The following is a 19,127-nucleotide window of genomic DNA, read 5'->3' on the forward strand; positions in this document are numbered from 1 at the left end:
CCAAGTTATAAGATTGGGAAGTTTTGACATATGTCTATATAGGGATTCTTATTGGGAAGTTTTGACCCATGTCTATATAGGGATTCTTAGGGTACAATATTTACATGAATTTTGACAAAAAATTAGGTTGTCAGATTTGAATGCCCTTTTAAAATGGGGGCCAAACCATGAATAAAAAGCCCAACTTCGTGAAAATCGGTTGAGTTTTGGCCGAGTTATAGGATTGGGAAGTTTAGACCCATGTCTACATAGGGATTCTTAGGGTACAATATTTACATAAATTTGGACCAAAAATTAGGTTGTCAGATTTGAATGCCAAATTAATAAAGGGGCCAAACCATGAATAAAAAGCGCAACTTCGTGAAAATCGGTTGAGTTTTGGCCAAGTTATAAGATTGGGAAGTTTTGACATATGTCTATATAGGGATTCTTATTGGGAAGTTTTGACCCATGTCTATATAGGGATTCTTAGGGTACAATATTTACATGAATTTGGACCAAAAATTAGGATGTCCGATTTGAATGCCCTTTTAAAATGGGGGCCAAACCATAAATAAAAAGCCCAACTTCGTGAAAATTGGTTGAGTTTTGGCCGAGTTATAGGATTGGGAAGTTTAAACCCATGTCTATATAGGGATTCTTAGGGTACAATATTTACATGAATTTGGACCAAAAATTAGGTTGTCAGATTTGAATGCCCTTTTAAAATAGGGGGTAAACCATGAATAAAAAGCCCAACTTCGTGAAAATCGGTTGAGTTTTGGCCGAGTTATAGGATTGGGAAGTTTAGACCCATGTCTATATAGGGATTCTTAGGGTACAATATTTACATGAATTTGGACCAAAAATTAGGTTGTCAGATTTGAATGCCCTTTTAAAATGGGGGTCAAACCATGAATAAAAAGCCCAACTTCGTGAAAATCGGTTGAGTTTTGGCTGAGTTATAAGATTGGGAAGTTTTGACCCATGTCTATATAGAGATTCTTATTGGGAAGTTTTGACCCATGTCTATATAGGGATTCTTAGGGTACAATATTTACATGAATTTGGACCAAAAATTAGGTTGTCAGATTTGAATGCCCTTTTAAAATAGGGGGCAAACCATGAATAAAAAGCCCAACTTCGTGAAAATCGGTTGAGTTTTGGCCGAGTTATAGGATTGGGAAGTTTAGACCCATGTCTATATAGGGATTCTTAGGGTACAATATTTACATGAATTTGGACCAAAAATTAGGTTGTCAGATTTGAATGCCCTTTTAAAATGGGGGCCAAACCATGAATAAAAAGCCCAACTTCGTGAAAATCGGTTGAGTTTTGACCGAGTTATAGGATTGGGAAGTTTAAACCCATGTCTATATAGGGATTCTTAGGGTACAATATTTACATGAATTTGGACAAAAAATTAGGTTGTCAGATTTGAATGCCCTTTTAAAATAGGGGGAAAACCATGAATAAAAAGCCCAACTTCGTGAAAATCGGTTGAGTTTTGGCCGAGTTATAGGATTGGGAAGTTTAGACCCATGTCTATATAGGGATTCTTAGGGTACAATATTTACATGAATTTGGACCAAAAATTAGGTTGTCAGATTTGAATGCCCTTTTAAAATGGGGGCCAAACCATGAATAAAAAGCCCAACTTCGTGAAAATCGGTTGAGTTTTGACCGAGTTATAGGATTGAGAAGTTTTGACCCATGTCTATATAGGGATTTTTAGGGTACAATATTTACATGAATTTGGACCAAAAATTAGGTTGTCAGATTTGAATGCCCTTTTAAAATGGGGGTCAAACCATGAATAAAAAGCCCAACTTCGTGAAAATCGGTTGAGTTTTGGCTGAGTTATAAGATTGGGAAGTTTTGACCCATGTCTATATAGAGATTCTTATTGGGAAGTTTAGACCCATGTCTATATAGGGATTCTTAGGGTACAATATTTACATGAATTTGGACCAAAAATTAGGTTGTCAGATTTGAATGCCCTTTTAAAATGGGGGTCAAACCATGAATAAAAAGCCCAACTTCGTGAAAATCGGTTGAGTTTTGGCTGAGTTATAAGATTGGGAAGTTTTGACCCATGTCTATATAGAGATTCTTATTGGGAAGTTTTGACCCATGTCTATATAGGGATTCTTAGGGTACAATATTTACATGAATTTGGACCAAAAATTAGGTTGTCAGATTTAAATGCCCTTTTAAAATAGGGGGCAAACCATGAATAAAAAGCCCAACTTCGTGAAAATCGATTGAGTTTTGGCCGAGTTATAGGATTGGGAAGTTTAGACCCATGTCTATATAGGGATTCTTAGGGTACAATATTTACATGAATTTGGACCAAAAATTAGGTTGTCAGATTTGAATGCCCTTTTAAAATGGGGGCCAAACCATGAATAAAAAGCCCAACTTCGTGAAAATCGGTTGAGTTTTGACCGAGTTATAGGATTGGGAAGTTTAAACCCATGTCTATATAGGGATTCTTAGGGTACAATATTTACATGAATTTGGACCAAAAATTAGGTTGTCAGATTTGAATGCCCTTTTAAAATAGGGGGCAAACCATGAATAAAAAGCCCAACTTCGTGAAAATCGGTTGAGTTTTGGCCGAGTTATAGGATTGGGAAGTTTAGACCCATGTCTATATAGGGATTCTTAGGGTACAATATTTACATGAATTTGGACCAAAAATTAGGTTGTCAGATTTGAATGCCCTTTTAAAATAGGGGGCAAACCATGAATAAAAAGCCCAACTTCGTGAAAATCGGTTGAGTTTTGACCGAGTTATAGGATTGGGAAGTTTTGACCCATGTCTATATAGGGATTCTTATTGGGAAGTTTTAACCCATGTCTATATAGGGATTCTTAGGGTACAATATTTACATGAATTTGGACCAAAAATTAGGTTGTCCGATTTGAATACCAAATTAATAAAGGGGCCAAACCATGAATAAAAAGCCCAACTTCGTGAAAATCGGTTGAGTTTTGGCCGAGTTATAGGATTGGGAAGTTTTGACCCATGTCTATATAGGATATTTGAGGGCATGAATTTTGACCACGAATTTATATGTTTTTTTTTCTTTGCTGTTTGCAGGCATACCCCTATTAAGTTTTTTTATATGGGCAGTCCGTTTACAGATTAAACTCTAGATAGTTTTAAATATTTTATGGATAATATTTATTTAATTTAATATTCTTTTTTTATATTTGAAGCTTCTGCTCTTCTTTCTGTTTGCGAGCATACCCCTATTAGGCTATCATATATACATTATAAATTTCAAAATGCTGTTTTTGTTATTTTTTTTTTTCACTTTTCTGTTGTGGCTTTTGATTGATTCTCGTTAAAGTGTCACAACGACTGGGCCATGATTTAATGGTTGACACCTGTCGCAAACAACTCGTGCAACGCCCACATTTGCTTTAACCTGGGCTCAGTTTGTAAATTATTCAAAATATGCAAATGTCGTGCGCACAGCTCGCTAAATGAATGCACTCGAAAAATGCCAAACAAGTGACGCAGTCTATATCCATCTACTCTACAGATACATCCATTTTGAGGGTGTGATAACTGGCCAAATATTATCACAGCACACAAAAACAGGCGGCTTACAAAATGGCAAAATAACAATAATAAAAAAAAAAAATAAATGAAAATCAAATTGCGCGTGGATAAAATGTTGTTGTGATCGGCATTGATCAGCATTTTAAAATTAGAACCAGTTGAATAATTATTTGGCTTTCAAATATTTGCTTATAATATTTTTTTTTTGTTGTTGTCGTGCTTGTTCTAGTCAAGACTTCGTCACGCCTATTTATATTACAGCCCGATGACACGTCGTACGTGCGATTGCGAATTAACAAAACGAATCTTCTTCTTTTATTTCTCTACAGATTATTCAAAACCTGCAACAATGACAGGTTATTAAGAGTACCAAGTATCAAGTATTCTTACTTGAGTTCTAGTTTCGATTGGTGCGAATGCACGTTGCCCTACTCAACATTATTCATTAGAGCCGCGCAATGCCGGGCTATTTTGTCTTTTATATTGATTGCTTTTAAAATTCTTAAAGATTTTCTTAGCTATTCATCGAAGGAAAAAAAAATCATCCCAAATATATGACTAATAACTCACAAGCTCAAGAGTCCAAGCACATGTTTTGGGCATGTTTAATAATTTATTCCCAAGATCTAGAAAAATGCCCGAAATAACTGTGTGACAAACTAGAATTGTTGAATGAAATATATATAATCACAATTACTCAGCAAAATATATGACAAATCACTTTTAAATTTCAAAAGCAAGAGAAAGAGACAAACGGTTGAAAAGGTTCTTGAAAGATCTGATCTGGAATATATTAAGCCAACTTTTAAGTGCCTCGCTCTCAGTTTTCTCTCCCTGTGCTTTGGGCCTAATTGCTTCTCTAAGGCATCTATATTCCGTGTGGAAATGACATTTGTAAACTGAAAGCTAATTGTTTAAACAAGTCGAAATCGTTGGACAGCTCTGTGGCAAACATGCCAAGGCATTTTACATGAATACTCTAAACAAAAACCAAGTGAAAATTGTAAATAATTGTGCATGTGTTTATGTATTTATATCCTGTAAACAAGGCCAATGGGCTTGTTTGACTGTACGTAATAATCATCTCTATAAGAAAACATACTAAAACCGATCCACATCCTATATAAGCATAATTATGATCTAAAAACTTATTTGGGAGAGAGAAGAAGCAGAGGGAAAGGCAGAGAAAGAGCTGCAGCTGCTCCCGCAGAAATTCATAATGGATTACAGGGTATCTATCATTGGGGCATACTCGCACCAGCCTGTGGCTTTTTAGTTGGCTAAAAAATGCATAAATGTGCGATTGTTTTTGACTTTTGTGGAGCAAATAGCTCGCGGCACCATATAAACAGTTGTCGGTTATATACATATATATAAATAAATATATGTATATATATATATTTTTATACTGTATTCATATGAAGTTGGGAACTGCAATCGCAGACGACGGCCCACGCCTGGTGGCCCAGTGCGCTGACGACAACCAAATCGGGCGGCTTGCGACATGGAGGAAGACAGAGAAAGAGATATACAGATATACATAATATATTTATATATATATATATTCACATAGCTTACATTAAGACACAAGGCGTGGGCAGTTTTCTCATTTGACGATGCATTAGGCGACCCGTTTTTTTTTTGCCCCACCTTCTGCCGACCGTAAATAATAACATTTTTCTCTGTGCTTCGCATTTGCCCAAGTGCCATAAAAGCGATTACGGGTGGCGAGTGATAAGAATCTGCAGCAGCCGATAAGAAACTTGGTCTACACTTCAACTTAAGCAACAAGAAATTGCATAATTCAGTTGAGGCTACTTTTGAAATACATATAGATATTGTGGGGCACGACAGGGCGGGGGGCGTGCACGTTTCTGCCACAAAAGAAGCGGCAGCACAAACCAATCAATGCGGGCTAAAAGCAGAAGAAAAACCAGAGCTAGACAAATAAACCGAGAATAGGTAAAAAAAAAAAAAACAGAAAAAGTTGCAGTACATTTGATTAGCAATACCTGCAGTTTGCTTGGCCCGTTGCTTTTGTATACCCTGTTCGCAGAGTGAAGTAGCGGTATATAAGCCAACATGAGAACATATAATATATAGAATAGCTAGAGGCTTTGAACTTGACACATATCTAAGCCATACGCAGAATATTTGATCACTTTTTTCGATTTTTGCTACAATTTTAACATTTCCGATAAATATCGATTATCGTTTTTAAAACTCTAGAATTACACCAGCTTAATATAGCGAAATTATTAGCTAAACTCTCGTGTAGTATATACAGACTGAGAATATTTCACTTTTTGACTGCCTGCTCCCACGCTCATTTTCGATATTTGTTGTCTATTTACAATTTCGATAAATATCGATTTTGATAAATTGTTTTATATAACTGAAGTGCTGTACACAGCAAATTTGGCATGTAGTCTTTCGTGTTGTATATGCAGACTAAGAATATTTTACTTTCTGGATACCTTCATCCATTCTCATATTCGATATTTGTTGATAGTTTCACAATGTCGATAATTATCGACACTTGGTTGCCCAAGAGAAAGGGGAAGACTGTTTATGACACATCAAACAGGGTAGCTTTCAGTTGACACTGGCTTCGCCCTTTCTTTTTGTGGCTATTGCATATAAATACATAATGAGATTTAAAATGCGACTGTGACAGTTGACAAACAATAAGCACCAGCTATATGCATATATATATATATATAGTTGGCCATGTCAAGTGCATTTTCAGAGCCAATCAATAGGTATTAAATACAAGGCTATAACTGTAGGCCAAACTGTCTTACAGATGCGAACATTTAATTCAATTACCTGTCGAGCACAATTGGCAATTGGCAACAGCATAAAGGAAATGGATTTTCACACATCGCACGATAAGCCGGAAAAACCCATTTGTAAACATTAATTATAAACAAATAATTGTTTATATTGTTCCTTAAGCTTTATGCATTGTTTATAGGGCAAACAATTTAATTTCCCGCATGTTTGTGTAAAAACATCTGTGCAAATATCAAATTAATTCCCATTTGTAATTAGCTAATGAAGTAAATGTAACACATAAAACCAGATGCTAATGGTACTTGGACTTAGATAAGTTCCTTTAAAGGCAGTTTCTTTGAAATAGTTGGAAGAGCATTTTTTTTTATTATTAAACATTTGACCAATCAAGAATTGTCGATAAATATCGAGAAACCCAGCTTTTGATGCTTATCTCTAAAATATATAGAGAGAGTCGATAAATATCGTTGCATCTCCATCTGTTTAGCATATCTCGAAAATTCTTAGAGCTACGGACGCTAGGACAGAAATATCGATAAGTATCGATTCACAGATCTAGTTTTTATAGCATAACGCAAACATTCTTAAAACTGGGGATGCTGAGACAGAAATATTGAGAAATGTCAATATATATCGATTCGCAAAACCAGCCTTTTTGGCATATTTCGAAAATGCTTAGAGCTAGAGACATTAGGACAGAAATATCGATATTTATCGTTACACAGTTCCAGCTTTTTCAGCATATCTGAAAAATATGTAGATCTAGCGAAGCTAGAATACAAAAATCGATAAATATCGATTCACAGATCTAATTTTTACAGCATATCATAGCAATTCTTAGTACTAGCGTGCCTCTAGGACTTAGCAGAACTCAAACAATATATATACTTAAAGTCTTGGATAGCTCTCAGAGCTTTTTCAAATTGCTTTCTTCCACTTTTTGATGGAGTTATTGTGCCTTTTGTTTCTCTCTACAGGTATCCCTTTTTATAGCCTTATTGTTCTCAATTTACTTACAATTTTGACGATTTAAGAGCCCACAAACGTGGCAACAAAACAACATACAACTAAGCCCTAGCTACATTTCCCTCTGCATTGGTTGCCTTAGCTACATGACACATTTTGCCCCCTCGCCGCGCCCAAATGTCAACAATGTGGAGACTAATTGAAGTTGATATGAAATAGAATAAAATCATGATGAAGCTGACCGCAATAAAGTCTTCCGATCTAGTTCACAGATACAAAAACAAATGGGCGACAGAAACGGAAACAGAAAAGACATACTCGCCTTCGTAGCGCTCCGCTGTTAAATGGGAAATTGTGCATTTTGAAATCTGGCCAAGAGGCAAGTAGAAATGAAAATAAAAAGTAAAGAACATGCTCCACATACTTTCGTTTGACACGTTAAGGGTGTGGCAAGGGGCAGCCGGGCAGTCGGGCAGCCGGAGAACGTTAGTTCAGTTCAGTTCAGTTGTTGTGGAAAGCTAAATGAGGCGTGACATAGAAAATGAGGCACAGGCCGCACGCTAAAGACACACACACTTGGTAATTGGGAGTGCACCCACAACAACAACAACAACAACAACAACAACAATAGCAACAATAACAATAAACAAACGCGAGAGCAGGCATTGTGCCCAAAAACAAAGAGTCCGTGAACAGACAAAACAAAGAGCGCATGTTTATGCGGTGAAAAATTGAAAAATCTCATGAAAAGCTTAAAAAGAAGATTGGCAAAAAAAAAACGAAAACGAAATGCAAAGCCGCCAAAGCAAACGACACGCTCGCTGGCCACACAGACAGGCAGACAGCAGGAGAGAGAGGGACAGGGAGCGGGGAGTACAAAGCACAAGTAAAAGCAAGCACGACTAGGCATATACCCTATGTCCACGACACGCTCGCTGGGGCCACACAGGCTGACAGACAGAAAGAGACAGATGTAGCAAGGCAGGAAGCGAGAGAGAAATAGAGAGAAGCTATAGAGCATGCCCGACTAGGCACATACCCTCTATCCAATTCCGTAACATCTCTTTCACCCAAGCGAATATTCATTATTGAATAACTCGAGTATTTTATAACCGATTGTAATGATATTTTTAGGACCTAAAGCTGACATTCAACTGCGCGTATATTTCATCCAACTAAACGGAAATATCCCTTAAGCAGAGCATTTCTCAGCTACGTGTACTTTGTCTTACTTTCGTCTGTTGCATACATTAGCACAACAGCAAAAGAGCCCATTTTAATCAATATCAGTGTGTACAGGGTATAATAAAACAGTGTGGGAGACGAAGGGTCACACAATTAACCCTTCCGCAGGCGCGAGGGCAATTCAACAATTGCTTTGATGTCGCTTTTGTGTTGTGCCGCGTTGTTGAGCTTGGATGTTGGGTGTTGGGTTGTTTATGCTCGAGTTCGTGTTGTTGTGCTCCATTCAACGTTTGCGTGGTGTCTGTTGCCAGGTTCAATTGCAGCTGGCTTTAATTAGCTTATGGACAGAAAAAAAGAAGCGATATGCAATGAAATTAATCGGTTATGCTGTAATCGCATTTATCCCCTGCTTCCCACCTTTCAAACAACCCCAGCCCCCTTTATTTGGGGCATGGTGAATGCCCAGAATCAATCATGTATAGCGAAGCGTACCCGATTCCATTACAGCCGGCTTAACGAGATCGCCAGCTAGTGAAGCGTTAAGCTGCCCTGCTCTCCCCCTCACCCCCGTCATTATTTACAGTAGCTATTTTTAAGCTTTTCCCAGGTCCGCCCCAGAAGATGATCTCGATTGAAACAGAAACACTTCTCTGTTTCGCTTTTTTTCTTTTTGAAAATGGAAAGTATTCTTTTTTTTCACATACAGTAAAGCCCCAAATCCAAGCAAATTCAGGGCCTACGGCAGCTCTTCAGCGTCTGGCCACACTGACCCTCCATCGGCTGGCCACACTGACCGATGCCGCTGCAGCACATGATGCACATGTTGCACGTTCCACAGCAGCTGCCACAACGGCGTTGATCCCGGCAACCGGAGCGTGGCTTGCACCAGTTACCAGGCGTACAACCCAAACGGTTATGGGAACTGCGTGAATACGTTCGAATACAGCAGCGCATCTTGAGGGCTGTCACAGGGGTATTCAATCATCAAAATATATGCTTTTTATAATTGTCAGTTACTCACATTTGGGGCTTTACTGTTTGGCGAAAACTGAATTTGACAGGCGAAGATTGTGATAGTTATTTCAAAAAATTATACACTCCTAAGTTGTAGATTACAAAGCCTTCTTCTATAACCCTAGAGAGAAGTTACCAATACGTATAGCATATAGAAAAGAATTCTGTATCTATCATAGATAAAGCCTGCAATTTATTCCACTTTCAATAGACTGTTAATATCTGCACGCCTTGACTAGCGTGAATGTCGGCTATATCAAGTCAAAATGGCAGAAATTTTAAAAAAAAGCCAACTGCACACATCCCGATATAAAATCAATAATCGATAACACACAATCGATTAAGCATACGCACACGTTAAGCAATTACAGATTCTGGGCATGTTATATTTAACGACTGTTAAACGATGCGAACTAACTTTTTTGTTACAATGTATTTCTGTTAAATGTTCACAAGGTATAGTCGATAAAAACATATGTAAAACGTGCGATATAGATTAGCGACAACAGCTTTTTAGCTTTACGAGCGTTTATAGTTTATTTCGTCATATATAATTCTGCGAATATGCAAATCATTCGACAACAATTTCGAGCTGAAAGTGAAATTTTCTATTATCAGTTGCTTAGAACACACACACACACACACACGCGCACCCGCACGCAAAGCTGTATGAGAGCTGGAGAGAGGCCCACTAATACAGACATAAAAACGATCTGCTTAGTTGTTGGCATAGCAAGCGCTCGTCTTCGTTCGGCTCTACTCGGCTTGAGTCGACTTGCCTCTGCCTCTGCTTTTGGAGAGAAAGACAGTGATAGAGAGAGGGAGGGGAAGCGGGAGAGCTGGAACCAATGGGCCAAGCTCGACTCGGCTTGGCTTGACTCGGCTCGACTCGGCTTGGCTTGTGCAGCCTCGGGCTCTGCTTTTGGGCTTTGCTGCTGGACGCTGAGCGCACCTGTCTCCCCAGAAACGCGCGACGCCCGCGCCATCGATTAGCGGTCGCACCTAGAAGAAGCAGCACACGCAACAGCCCCCGCTCGGCATATCCCAACGGTAAGTCCGTGGATCGCTTGGTGAGCAGCAGCAGCAGCAGCCGCCGCAGTCGCAGTCGCCGCAGTCCGCCGTTTTTCAAATGCTAAAATTGGCGATTAGTCAAAATGATGTCACCGAGTTATTTTGATTGTTTTTCATATACGTATTTATTTATTTATTTTGCTTTGCTTTGCTTTTGGCATTTCGTTGACTTCGAAATGCGCCCAGTTCCAAGCGAGCCCATCAAATTCAGCTTAACGAAGTTCACAGACACTTGTAATTGGATACGGATAACGGATAAAGGATGGCACGAATGAAGATGTCATATGTGGCATCACATTATGTATGGCATTTTCTGAGTACCTGATTGGAGTTTAGTTCATGTTTCCAATTAGAAAACCAAGAATGTAAAACAGTTAATTTATGAAACTTTAACTTAAGACAGAACCGAGAGAGAACACCTACATGGGTTGATTTAACGATCATATCATCATATGTCTTTATAAGGTCTGATGGAAAAGTGTCTAACAACTGGAACTGTATACTATGTACAGTACAGTAGATGCTCGCAAAGTGAATACTCTAGAAATTCAAACATTTTTGTGAGTAATATTTTCTGAACACACTTGAGATTTGCATTTCTTGACAACCTTTGGTAATTTGTTTATAGAAATCATTTAATTGTTTGCTTATTGGAAACAGCTTTTGACTTAAGGCGTTCCACATTGCGAGTTTCCACAGTATCATATTACTTGTGCCATTTAGGGAGTAAGATCTGATCTAATGCACTGAGCCAAGCAGACATTAAAAAAAAATTAAATAAATGACAAGCCAGGGCAGTGTCCGACTTGCAGATACCCTAAACCCAGCGGCAAACTGATTTAGCATATATTCAAATTTTCTTAAACGGACATTCATAAACTTTTAAAAGTCAACAGCCACTTCATCTAGTGTTGTAAAGCAGTCGTAGTATGAGACATATATGTATTTAGGTTTTTTTTTATAAACTGAAGTTGGGCACTCTGGCAAAAGAAGAAGAGAGCACGAGGTGACGCCGACTCATAAAATTAATAAGGAAAACGAGAAAATGCCAATAAAGAAGATTATAATTGCAGGACCGAAAGAACTTGGCGTTGTGGCTGTATGCAAAAACCAATATACCCTTTTTTAAGGGTATAAAAAGCAACCGCAAATGAAAGCAAAATAATAAAAAGACAACTCATTAAATTACGGAATGCCTTAAAAATAGATAAAAACAAAGTATGCGGATTGAGCAAGGGGCGCGGGAAGTTGGCAAAATGACAATTGATATGCTTAAGTAAATAATTAAAGTCGATTGCCATCGTTTAATTTACAAGTACAAGCCACAAATAAATAAAACTAAAACGAACACAAAAATGCGTAAACTAGTCAAAGCCACAGGGGAGAGAGGAACGTGGAAAGCGGGGGGTGTGTGAAATGAGAGCAATGGCTTCGGGCAGGGGAAGGGTGGGGGGCTCTCAAGGGTGCCAGCTGCTACGCTGCGACGCGTCGCATCGTATTTTTATGAATGAACATTTTGCTACGCTAAATGTTGTTGTTAGTTTTTTGTTTTAAACAAAAGTCGACGCACAATTTAAATTCAATTTGTTTACCTGTTTCTATTTTGATTGGCTTTAGGGCTGCGTCGTCCTATGCGTCACGTTCGACCTGCGACAGATTTTGCGTTTGGGCTCTACTTGAAGCTGGTACGCTGCTTCCTCTTCCTCTTCGCTTAACTGTTTTTCTTTTATAATTTTTGGTGAAAATTTTCACCCGCTGCGCCCTTTGCCACTGTTTTATGCTGACTTTGGCCTTGCGAAATATGTTGACAGACAGATATATGTATAACTTCTGTTTTCTGTTTTCGGGCTATCTTCGACTTCGCTTTTAGGCTGCCCGAGACGCACAAACACAAGCGCACGCACGCACGCACACACACACACACACACACACTCACTCACACAATAAACACAGCTTCGTAAGCTGGATGAATCTATTTATTATTTTTTTTTAAATCGCACTTGTTTCTTGTGGATAAACAACAGAGGTTTTGCACACACGCACGACGAGTTTTTAATTGTTAATTGTTTGCTGGGGGGGGGACTTCTTATCAACAGATTTTGTTTACGCAGCGGTTGCAAAAAAACGTCGCCCGCTGCTGCACTTGACTACTTTCAACCACCGACTGGCCAGTGTGACCAGTGCGAGAAATGCGCCAAAATCTCTGCTCAACAAAAATGTACAAGTATTTAATGCAGCGTGACCGTATGCGCACAAAAATACCAAAACACCATAGCCCCGGCAATATACCATTTTGCCGGCTACTGGCAATTATTTAAAATTGAAATAAAAAAACGTATGCAGAATTTCTGTGACTTGCTACAAACTGTTTTTGGTTAATATATTTGTAAGGACAACACACAACGTACACACAAATTCGAACGGTGCACGTGACAATGAATAACACCTGATGCGGTTAACACGCCATGGCTTTTGACTCTTTTTAATAATTGAGTTATTTCCCTATTTCTCTACTCCTCCTTCAAGGGTACATCCCTTGTCGTTGTGGGCGTGTCGGCCACACTATTCCGTTCCCGGCGCGCCCGCTCCTTCAGCTGTGCCGTCTTCAACGTGGCCATCATTTGCGTTGAGTTATACAGCCAAAAGCCCTGCATTGAGAATGCAAAATGTATAAATAAAATCAATGCGCAATGCGCAAAAGACACGTATCCAACTCACAATCAGCAGCATGCAATTCAGCAAAATGGGAATGGAGAACACAGTCGAGATAAAGAGGCCGTTGCCATCGAAGTATTGCTGCTTGGAGAATGTTTTCCAATTCTGTGCCGCATATTCGTTGATGCTCTCCGAGAAATAAACAATAGACACTGCAATAATGAGAATATCAGAAAATGCATAAGAAAAATAAAATTTTAAGCGCGGTCAGAGTCCTTACATAGAATCAGGAACAGAAAAACTTGGAAATTTGTGTTGTTACGGGTGAGCAGGGCCGTGCTAGTGGTTAGCACGTGCAGTAAAATGAGTCCTATCAGCCACGGATCCTTCCAATCGATCTGAAAATGCGAATTGCCTGGGTCAACATATTTTATCCATAGCTTTTCTTTGCTGCACACTTACGCTTAATAGAAATGACCAGACGCCGGTTATTTCATTGACTTCGATTTGTCCGGCATGCATATTGCGATGCTTTTCAACAACTTTTATATGTAAGTTTTCCTTATAGAAAAAATCGCGGGAGCGGCAGAAAAATATCTCAGCAGGCAGCCACGCACAAAAAAGGTAAACAATAAATGTGTAAAAATTATCGTCGACTCAACGATACATCGATAGTTGGTGTGACCATCGCTAGCAAACAGCTGATGTAGCGATATGCATGAAATATCGCACGGCATATATCGGTGTGATGCAATGCGATTTCATACGTAAACAATGAACTTCAGACTGACCAAATATTGTGTATAAACCTATAGAGAAGAAAATTTGCAGCCCTGGTTGCGATTGGCCATACTGCTATCATGCAGCTTGAACGTCTCAACTTTGCTTTCACTGACTCAGTAGACTCCAACATTAACAAAATCTGAAAAATTCTCCACAAAGAATTTGTTAAATACAGTCAAAATTATAGTAAACATAAACCAAAGCATTATTTTTGTTGTTTTTCAACGCTAACGTGCGAGCAAATCAAATCAGGAATTTAGGAAACGTGCGACAAATATTATTAAGAAGGTGTCGTCGCAGTGACAAAACGGAAATTGAGCTAAAAACAAAGCGAGCGTCGTCTCTGTCTGTGCCGCTGCCTCTGCCTTATACCCGCCTCCTACCCCAACATCTACACCCGCGAGCGTAGCACACAAATTCGTACATCGTCGGAACAGTGTAGGAGAGAGTGTTGCACAGCGGAACAGGACAGTGTGGCAAAGTGCATCTAAGTGTTAACTAGCCTGGCGCATTTCATTTTCGGCTCGCTGAATGGCCGACTTTGGCTTGCGTTTTGTTTATTGTTATTGTTGTTAAACGATTGTTAATTGTGCTTTAGCCGTTCGAGCGAAAATTAAAAAACAGCAACAACGACTCGCAACGGCAACTGGCTCAAGGACACGCGGCGACTGCGCCACCGACGGCCACACAACAACAGCCGCAGCGCCCGCGCCAAACAGAAGCCCAAACGTCCCAGGAAACGCGTGCCGCCCAGGCGCCGGCGTCTTCACAGCGAACAGTTGCAATTAACGCCCTTTGACATGGCTGTCAAGCAGAACAACAACGAGCAGAACGAGATGGCGCCCGGCCAAGCTGGCGGCGGTGGCGGCGGCGGCTCAGCCGCCAATATGGGTGCAGGAGGTGCTGGAGCAGGAGCAGGTGGAGCTGCGTCTCCCAATGGCAAATCCCTAATGCCGGGCAACATTTCAGACGAAGGCGGTGGCGGCGGCGGCGGGCAGGCCAACGATGCTAGCAGCCAGACAACGTCTGGCAAATCCCAGACAAACGCTCGGGAACTGGGCGGAGCGAGCGGCACTGGAACTGGCAGCAGCAGCACCAACACCACCGACCGGCAGCACGATTTCAATGCGCTGCTCAACATAATGCAGGGCATCGATCCGGAGGATCAGAAGGCGTCGCGCATCTATAAGCTTGTCATCTACAATCTGGCCGGCATGCATGTGAGCAGCGCGCCGGCAGATCTGAAGCTGTTCAAGGAGAACATCACCAAAATCGGCCAGCTTCTGGCGGTGCCCAACAAGAAGCGCTATCTGATGATCTATCTGCGCTTCGTCTACCATCTGATCACACAGTCCGCGGAGCCGCCCTCGTGCGCCGTGGCCATTGTGTTCCACCTATTCAGTCCGGATCTGATCATTGAGGCGGTGCAATCGCTGCTCGATCTGAATGTCCAGGACGATAGCATACGGAAGACGGTCGGCTTGCTCTGCAAATGGATACATGTTTGCAATTTTTGCCAAAATCTCAATCTCTGGATTATGGCCCTGCTGCACGGACTGCGCGAACAGGAGAAATATCTGCTGCTCGATGAGATCGCGCTCGATAATATCGAGCATCTGTTCAGGCTCATGATCTTTCCCGCTTTGCGTCCCAAGGTGGCGCCCATTGTCTTTCACATGCTCTCCACTATCAATCAGACGCCCGAAATATTCCACAAGGTGAGTTTTTAACTTTGGAGCCTGCGAACGCCGGGTAATTAACTCTCTACTACAGATATTGCCAAGCATACCGCTGGTGATTGGCGCCATGAAGAGCAAGCCAAATAACCTGGATAACGCCAGCAGCGATGCGCGCAACTATATCCAAAAGCTGGTCGACTTGTTCAATGCGCTGATGATACGCTTCTATGACAACGATGAGCTCTATGCACCATTCAAGGCTACTCTGCAGATGTACGAGCCCTCTCAGAATTGCATGGCATTTGCCCGTGCGCTGTTCGAGAATGCGCTGCCACGGAATGCACGCGTCGGTCTGGTCAATCTGGGCAATACCTGCTACATGAACAGCGTGCTCCAGGCGCTGGCCATGACCAGCGAGTAAGTGTAGCCACAAGATTTACAAGTTAGAGGTCTGCATCGTTTTATCGAATAGTTGTTTGAGCTGTCGAGGTTCAAACAAATGATTGTTCCAACCTCCGAGCACAACTCGAATACTCCTTCGAGCTGTCGATGTTCGATGTTGCAACTGATTGATTCAGCTCAAACAAGTTCGAACTAACTGTGCTCGAACACAACCGGGTTTGAAGCGAGCTGGAGTTCCGCTCGACTCGATGCAGGGCTCTAATCTATAAGCATAACACACACTCAGTTCTTGTCATCCTCCCCCGCAGCTTTGTGCGGCAAATCCTGCTCATCGAGAGCGGTTCGATGTTGTTGCAGAAGGTGCAGCAGCAGATCGCGTTGATGCATCATTCGATGCGTTACGAGCTGACGCCGTTGCGGGTGCTGAAGGCCACACGTCCGCCGGGCTTTACGCCCGGCCTGCAGCAGGACAGCTCCGAGTTCCTAGGCTATTTGCTGGACCTGCTGCACGAGCACGAGATCAACAGCGGGGCGGCGCAGCACATGGACACGGACGTGGGACAGCCCAAAGAGGTCAAGACCAGCAGCGAGCCGGCGCTGCTGACGGATGAGATAGTGGCCGCCGGCGTTATACCCTATAATAGCAATGATCATGTGCACAATAGCAGGCCGAGTGCGCCGGCTATTGGCCCAGCCACGCCCACATCCATGCCCACCAACGCAGCGCCGAAGAAGCCATCGACCATAGACAAAACGTTCGCCGGCAAATTGTCAACGACATACAAATGCCTGAGCTGCGCCTGGGAGAGCCGCAACGAGGACAGCTTCCGCGAGCTGCAGCTATCGTTTCCGGACGACAAGGTCGACTGCGGCGCCACCAACTATTCGGTGCAGGATCTAATCGACTATTACTGCTCGCCGGAGAAGCTCGATGGGGACAATCAATACTTTTGTGCACGCTGCAAGAAACTGTGCGATGCGGAGCGTCGGATTGCCATTACACAGGCGCCGCGCAATCTAATCCTCACGTTGAAACAGTTCAAATACGATCAGAAATATCATTTTCGCACCAAGCTCATGCACAAGGTGTTCCACGATGAGAGCGTAAGTGTTGGAGTACTCCCAATTGAATCCGCATACAATGCCCAACATCTTGTTTCCAGGTGATTGTCAAGGTGTGCGCCAACGATTCGCTGCAGGAAACGTGCACCGTACACTACGATCTGTATGCGGGCGTCGTTCATGCCGGCTACAGCATGGACTCTGGGCATTATTTCACCTTTGCCGCCGATCAGTCCAAGAATTGGTTCAAGTTCAACGACAGCCTGGTGACCAATTCGAAGCCCCAGGAAATGCACAGTCTGACCTCACCGAACACACCCTACATTCTGTTCTATCAGATGTGCGGTCGGTCCACCGAAGCCACACCCGATGGACCCATGCATCCGATGGTGCCGGTGCCCCTGGTGCCGCCCCTCACGCTTGACGAGCTGCCGCGCGGTCTGCGCGATTATGTAAAAAACGATAATCGGGATTACAGCGAGGAGCTTAAGTTGCAGCGCTTCAAACGGAATGCCAAACGGAACACGATGAGCGGCAATGTTACCATGAATGGTCGCAATGGCTACGAGGGCGACGACGAGGACGACCATATGCCGCCCCCGGCGGGCGGGTGTGGCGGCAACGATATGGGCATGAATATCAATCGTTTTGTGTACTGATTGTGAGTAGTGGAGTGTGCCGCCCGTTTTCACATACACTGTACGCAATATATATATATATATTTTACAATATATATATATCTTATATATATACACACACACCCAAACACACACACACACACACACACCTCCATGCGCAGCGTTATATCTAGAGTTATATAAGTATATATATATATATAGAAAATTATGCGATTCATTGTCATATGTATGTAAGTGCAGTTTGGCTACAGTCTGCACTTGCTAAAGCCAACGTTAGCTGGGCAGTCTATCATACACACACACACACACACACACCTACTATTGTTGTCATGTTCCTTAAAAACCAGCTTACACACACACACACACACACACTCACACACAGAGAACAGCAGAAACTACAATTGTATTTCCATTTACAGATTTGTTATAATTTTTACGCATTGTTTTTGTTAACACAAATTTAGTTATAGCCTTTAAAATATACATATATATATATATATATTTATATCCATATATATATATATATATATATGCATATATATTATACACATACATATTAAAGCATATAAATTAGCCAGCAAGAGAGAATGTTACGATACTCCCTAGCTATACATATAGATATATATATATATATACCAAACCAAATCAAGTTTATAGAAGAGAAAGAAAAAAAAACCATAACTGGATAACTTCCAACACTGGCCTCCAAGAAGAACATAACCTGTAAAACGACCTACCTATATTCAGCTCTACTTAAGTTCTTAGCGCACAGATCCGTAAACAAAACTTATTGTGCTTGTAAATGATAGAAACAGATATCGAAATCGAATCTAAATGCATGTTGGGCATAGCAAAGGGATTTTCTTTTTAAATTTTGTGAATTTTTAAAATTTACTTTTGATGTAACACGAATTTTGTCTGAATGGAGTATCGTGAAGAAAACAAAAAAAAATATATATATATATATATAATCACGTTAAGGTTTTGAATATTATTGCAATTAAATTGGAATAATTTCAATTCAATAAGTGTATATGCTGTAACTTATGAATATTTATCTATTACATTTATAAGGGTATCAAATAAAACTGAAAACACGAAACATCAAGTGTTTGTTACTTACATTTTTCAGAATTTTTATTATACAGGGTACAAATCTAGTCGAACACTGCCAAATTGCTTTTATTGTGGCGGCACCACGATATTGATTATTCGTGGTATTTATTGAGTATTTTTTACTTTGTTTGCCAACGGTCACACTCTCCAGTAAAATCTAGCCCACAAAAGCCTTTGCCTCCAGCTGAAAATCGCTACACACACACA

General features: G+C 41.0%; 3 protein-coding genes across 9 annotated transcripts in view; 1 reads left to right on the forward strand and 2 right to left on the reverse strand.

Moving 5' to 3' along the window:
- Positions 1-12,758, reverse strand: part of Dyb (Dystrobrevin) — a 36,401-nt gene extending 23,643 nt beyond the window's left edge. For 5 of the 7 annotated variants that reach the window (XM_070209735.1, XM_015168421.3, XM_032435993.2 and 2 more), the window contains exon 1: positions 12,178-12,758. The gene's annotated coding sequence lies outside the window, so the exon portion shown is untranslated. The remainder of the gene's footprint in view (positions 1-12,177) is intronic. The other 2 variants (XM_015168419.3, XM_015168420.3) reach the window with 1 other exon arrangement.
- A 172-nt stretch (positions 12,759-12,930) lies between these two features.
- Tmem18 (transmembrane protein 18) lies at positions 12,931-13,870 on the reverse strand. Its single transcript, XM_002059768.4, has 4 exons — positions 13,703-13,870; positions 13,521-13,638; positions 13,304-13,452; positions 12,931-13,233 (listed from the first exon to the last, which is right to left on the reverse strand). The coding sequence occupies exons 1-4, from the start codon at positions 13,760-13,762 to the stop codon at positions 13,096-13,098; spliced, it is 465 nt and encodes a 154-aa protein (XP_002059804.1). The 5' UTR covers positions 13,763-13,870; the 3' UTR covers positions 12,931-13,095.
- Positions 13,871-14,075: 205 nt separating this feature from the next.
- DUBAI (Deubiquitinating apoptotic inhibitor) lies at positions 14,076-18,851 on the forward strand. Its single transcript, XM_002059769.4, has 4 exons — positions 14,076-15,741; positions 15,797-16,119; positions 16,413-17,208; positions 17,268-18,851. Exons 1-4 carry the CDS (start codon positions 14,824-14,826, stop codon positions 17,823-17,825), a joined length of 2,595 nt encoding a protein of 864 aa, XP_002059805.1. The 5' UTR covers positions 14,076-14,823; the 3' UTR covers positions 17,826-18,851.
- The last annotated feature ends 276 nt before the right edge of the window (positions 18,852-19,127 follow it).

Source organism: Drosophila virilis, chromosome 5 (genome assembly GCF_030788295.1).
Source record: "Drosophila virilis strain 15010-1051.87 chromosome 5, Dvir_AGI_RSII-ME, whole genome shotgun sequence".
In the NCBI taxonomy this organism is placed as follows: Eukaryota; Metazoa; Arthropoda; class Insecta; order Diptera; family Drosophilidae; genus Drosophila; species Drosophila virilis.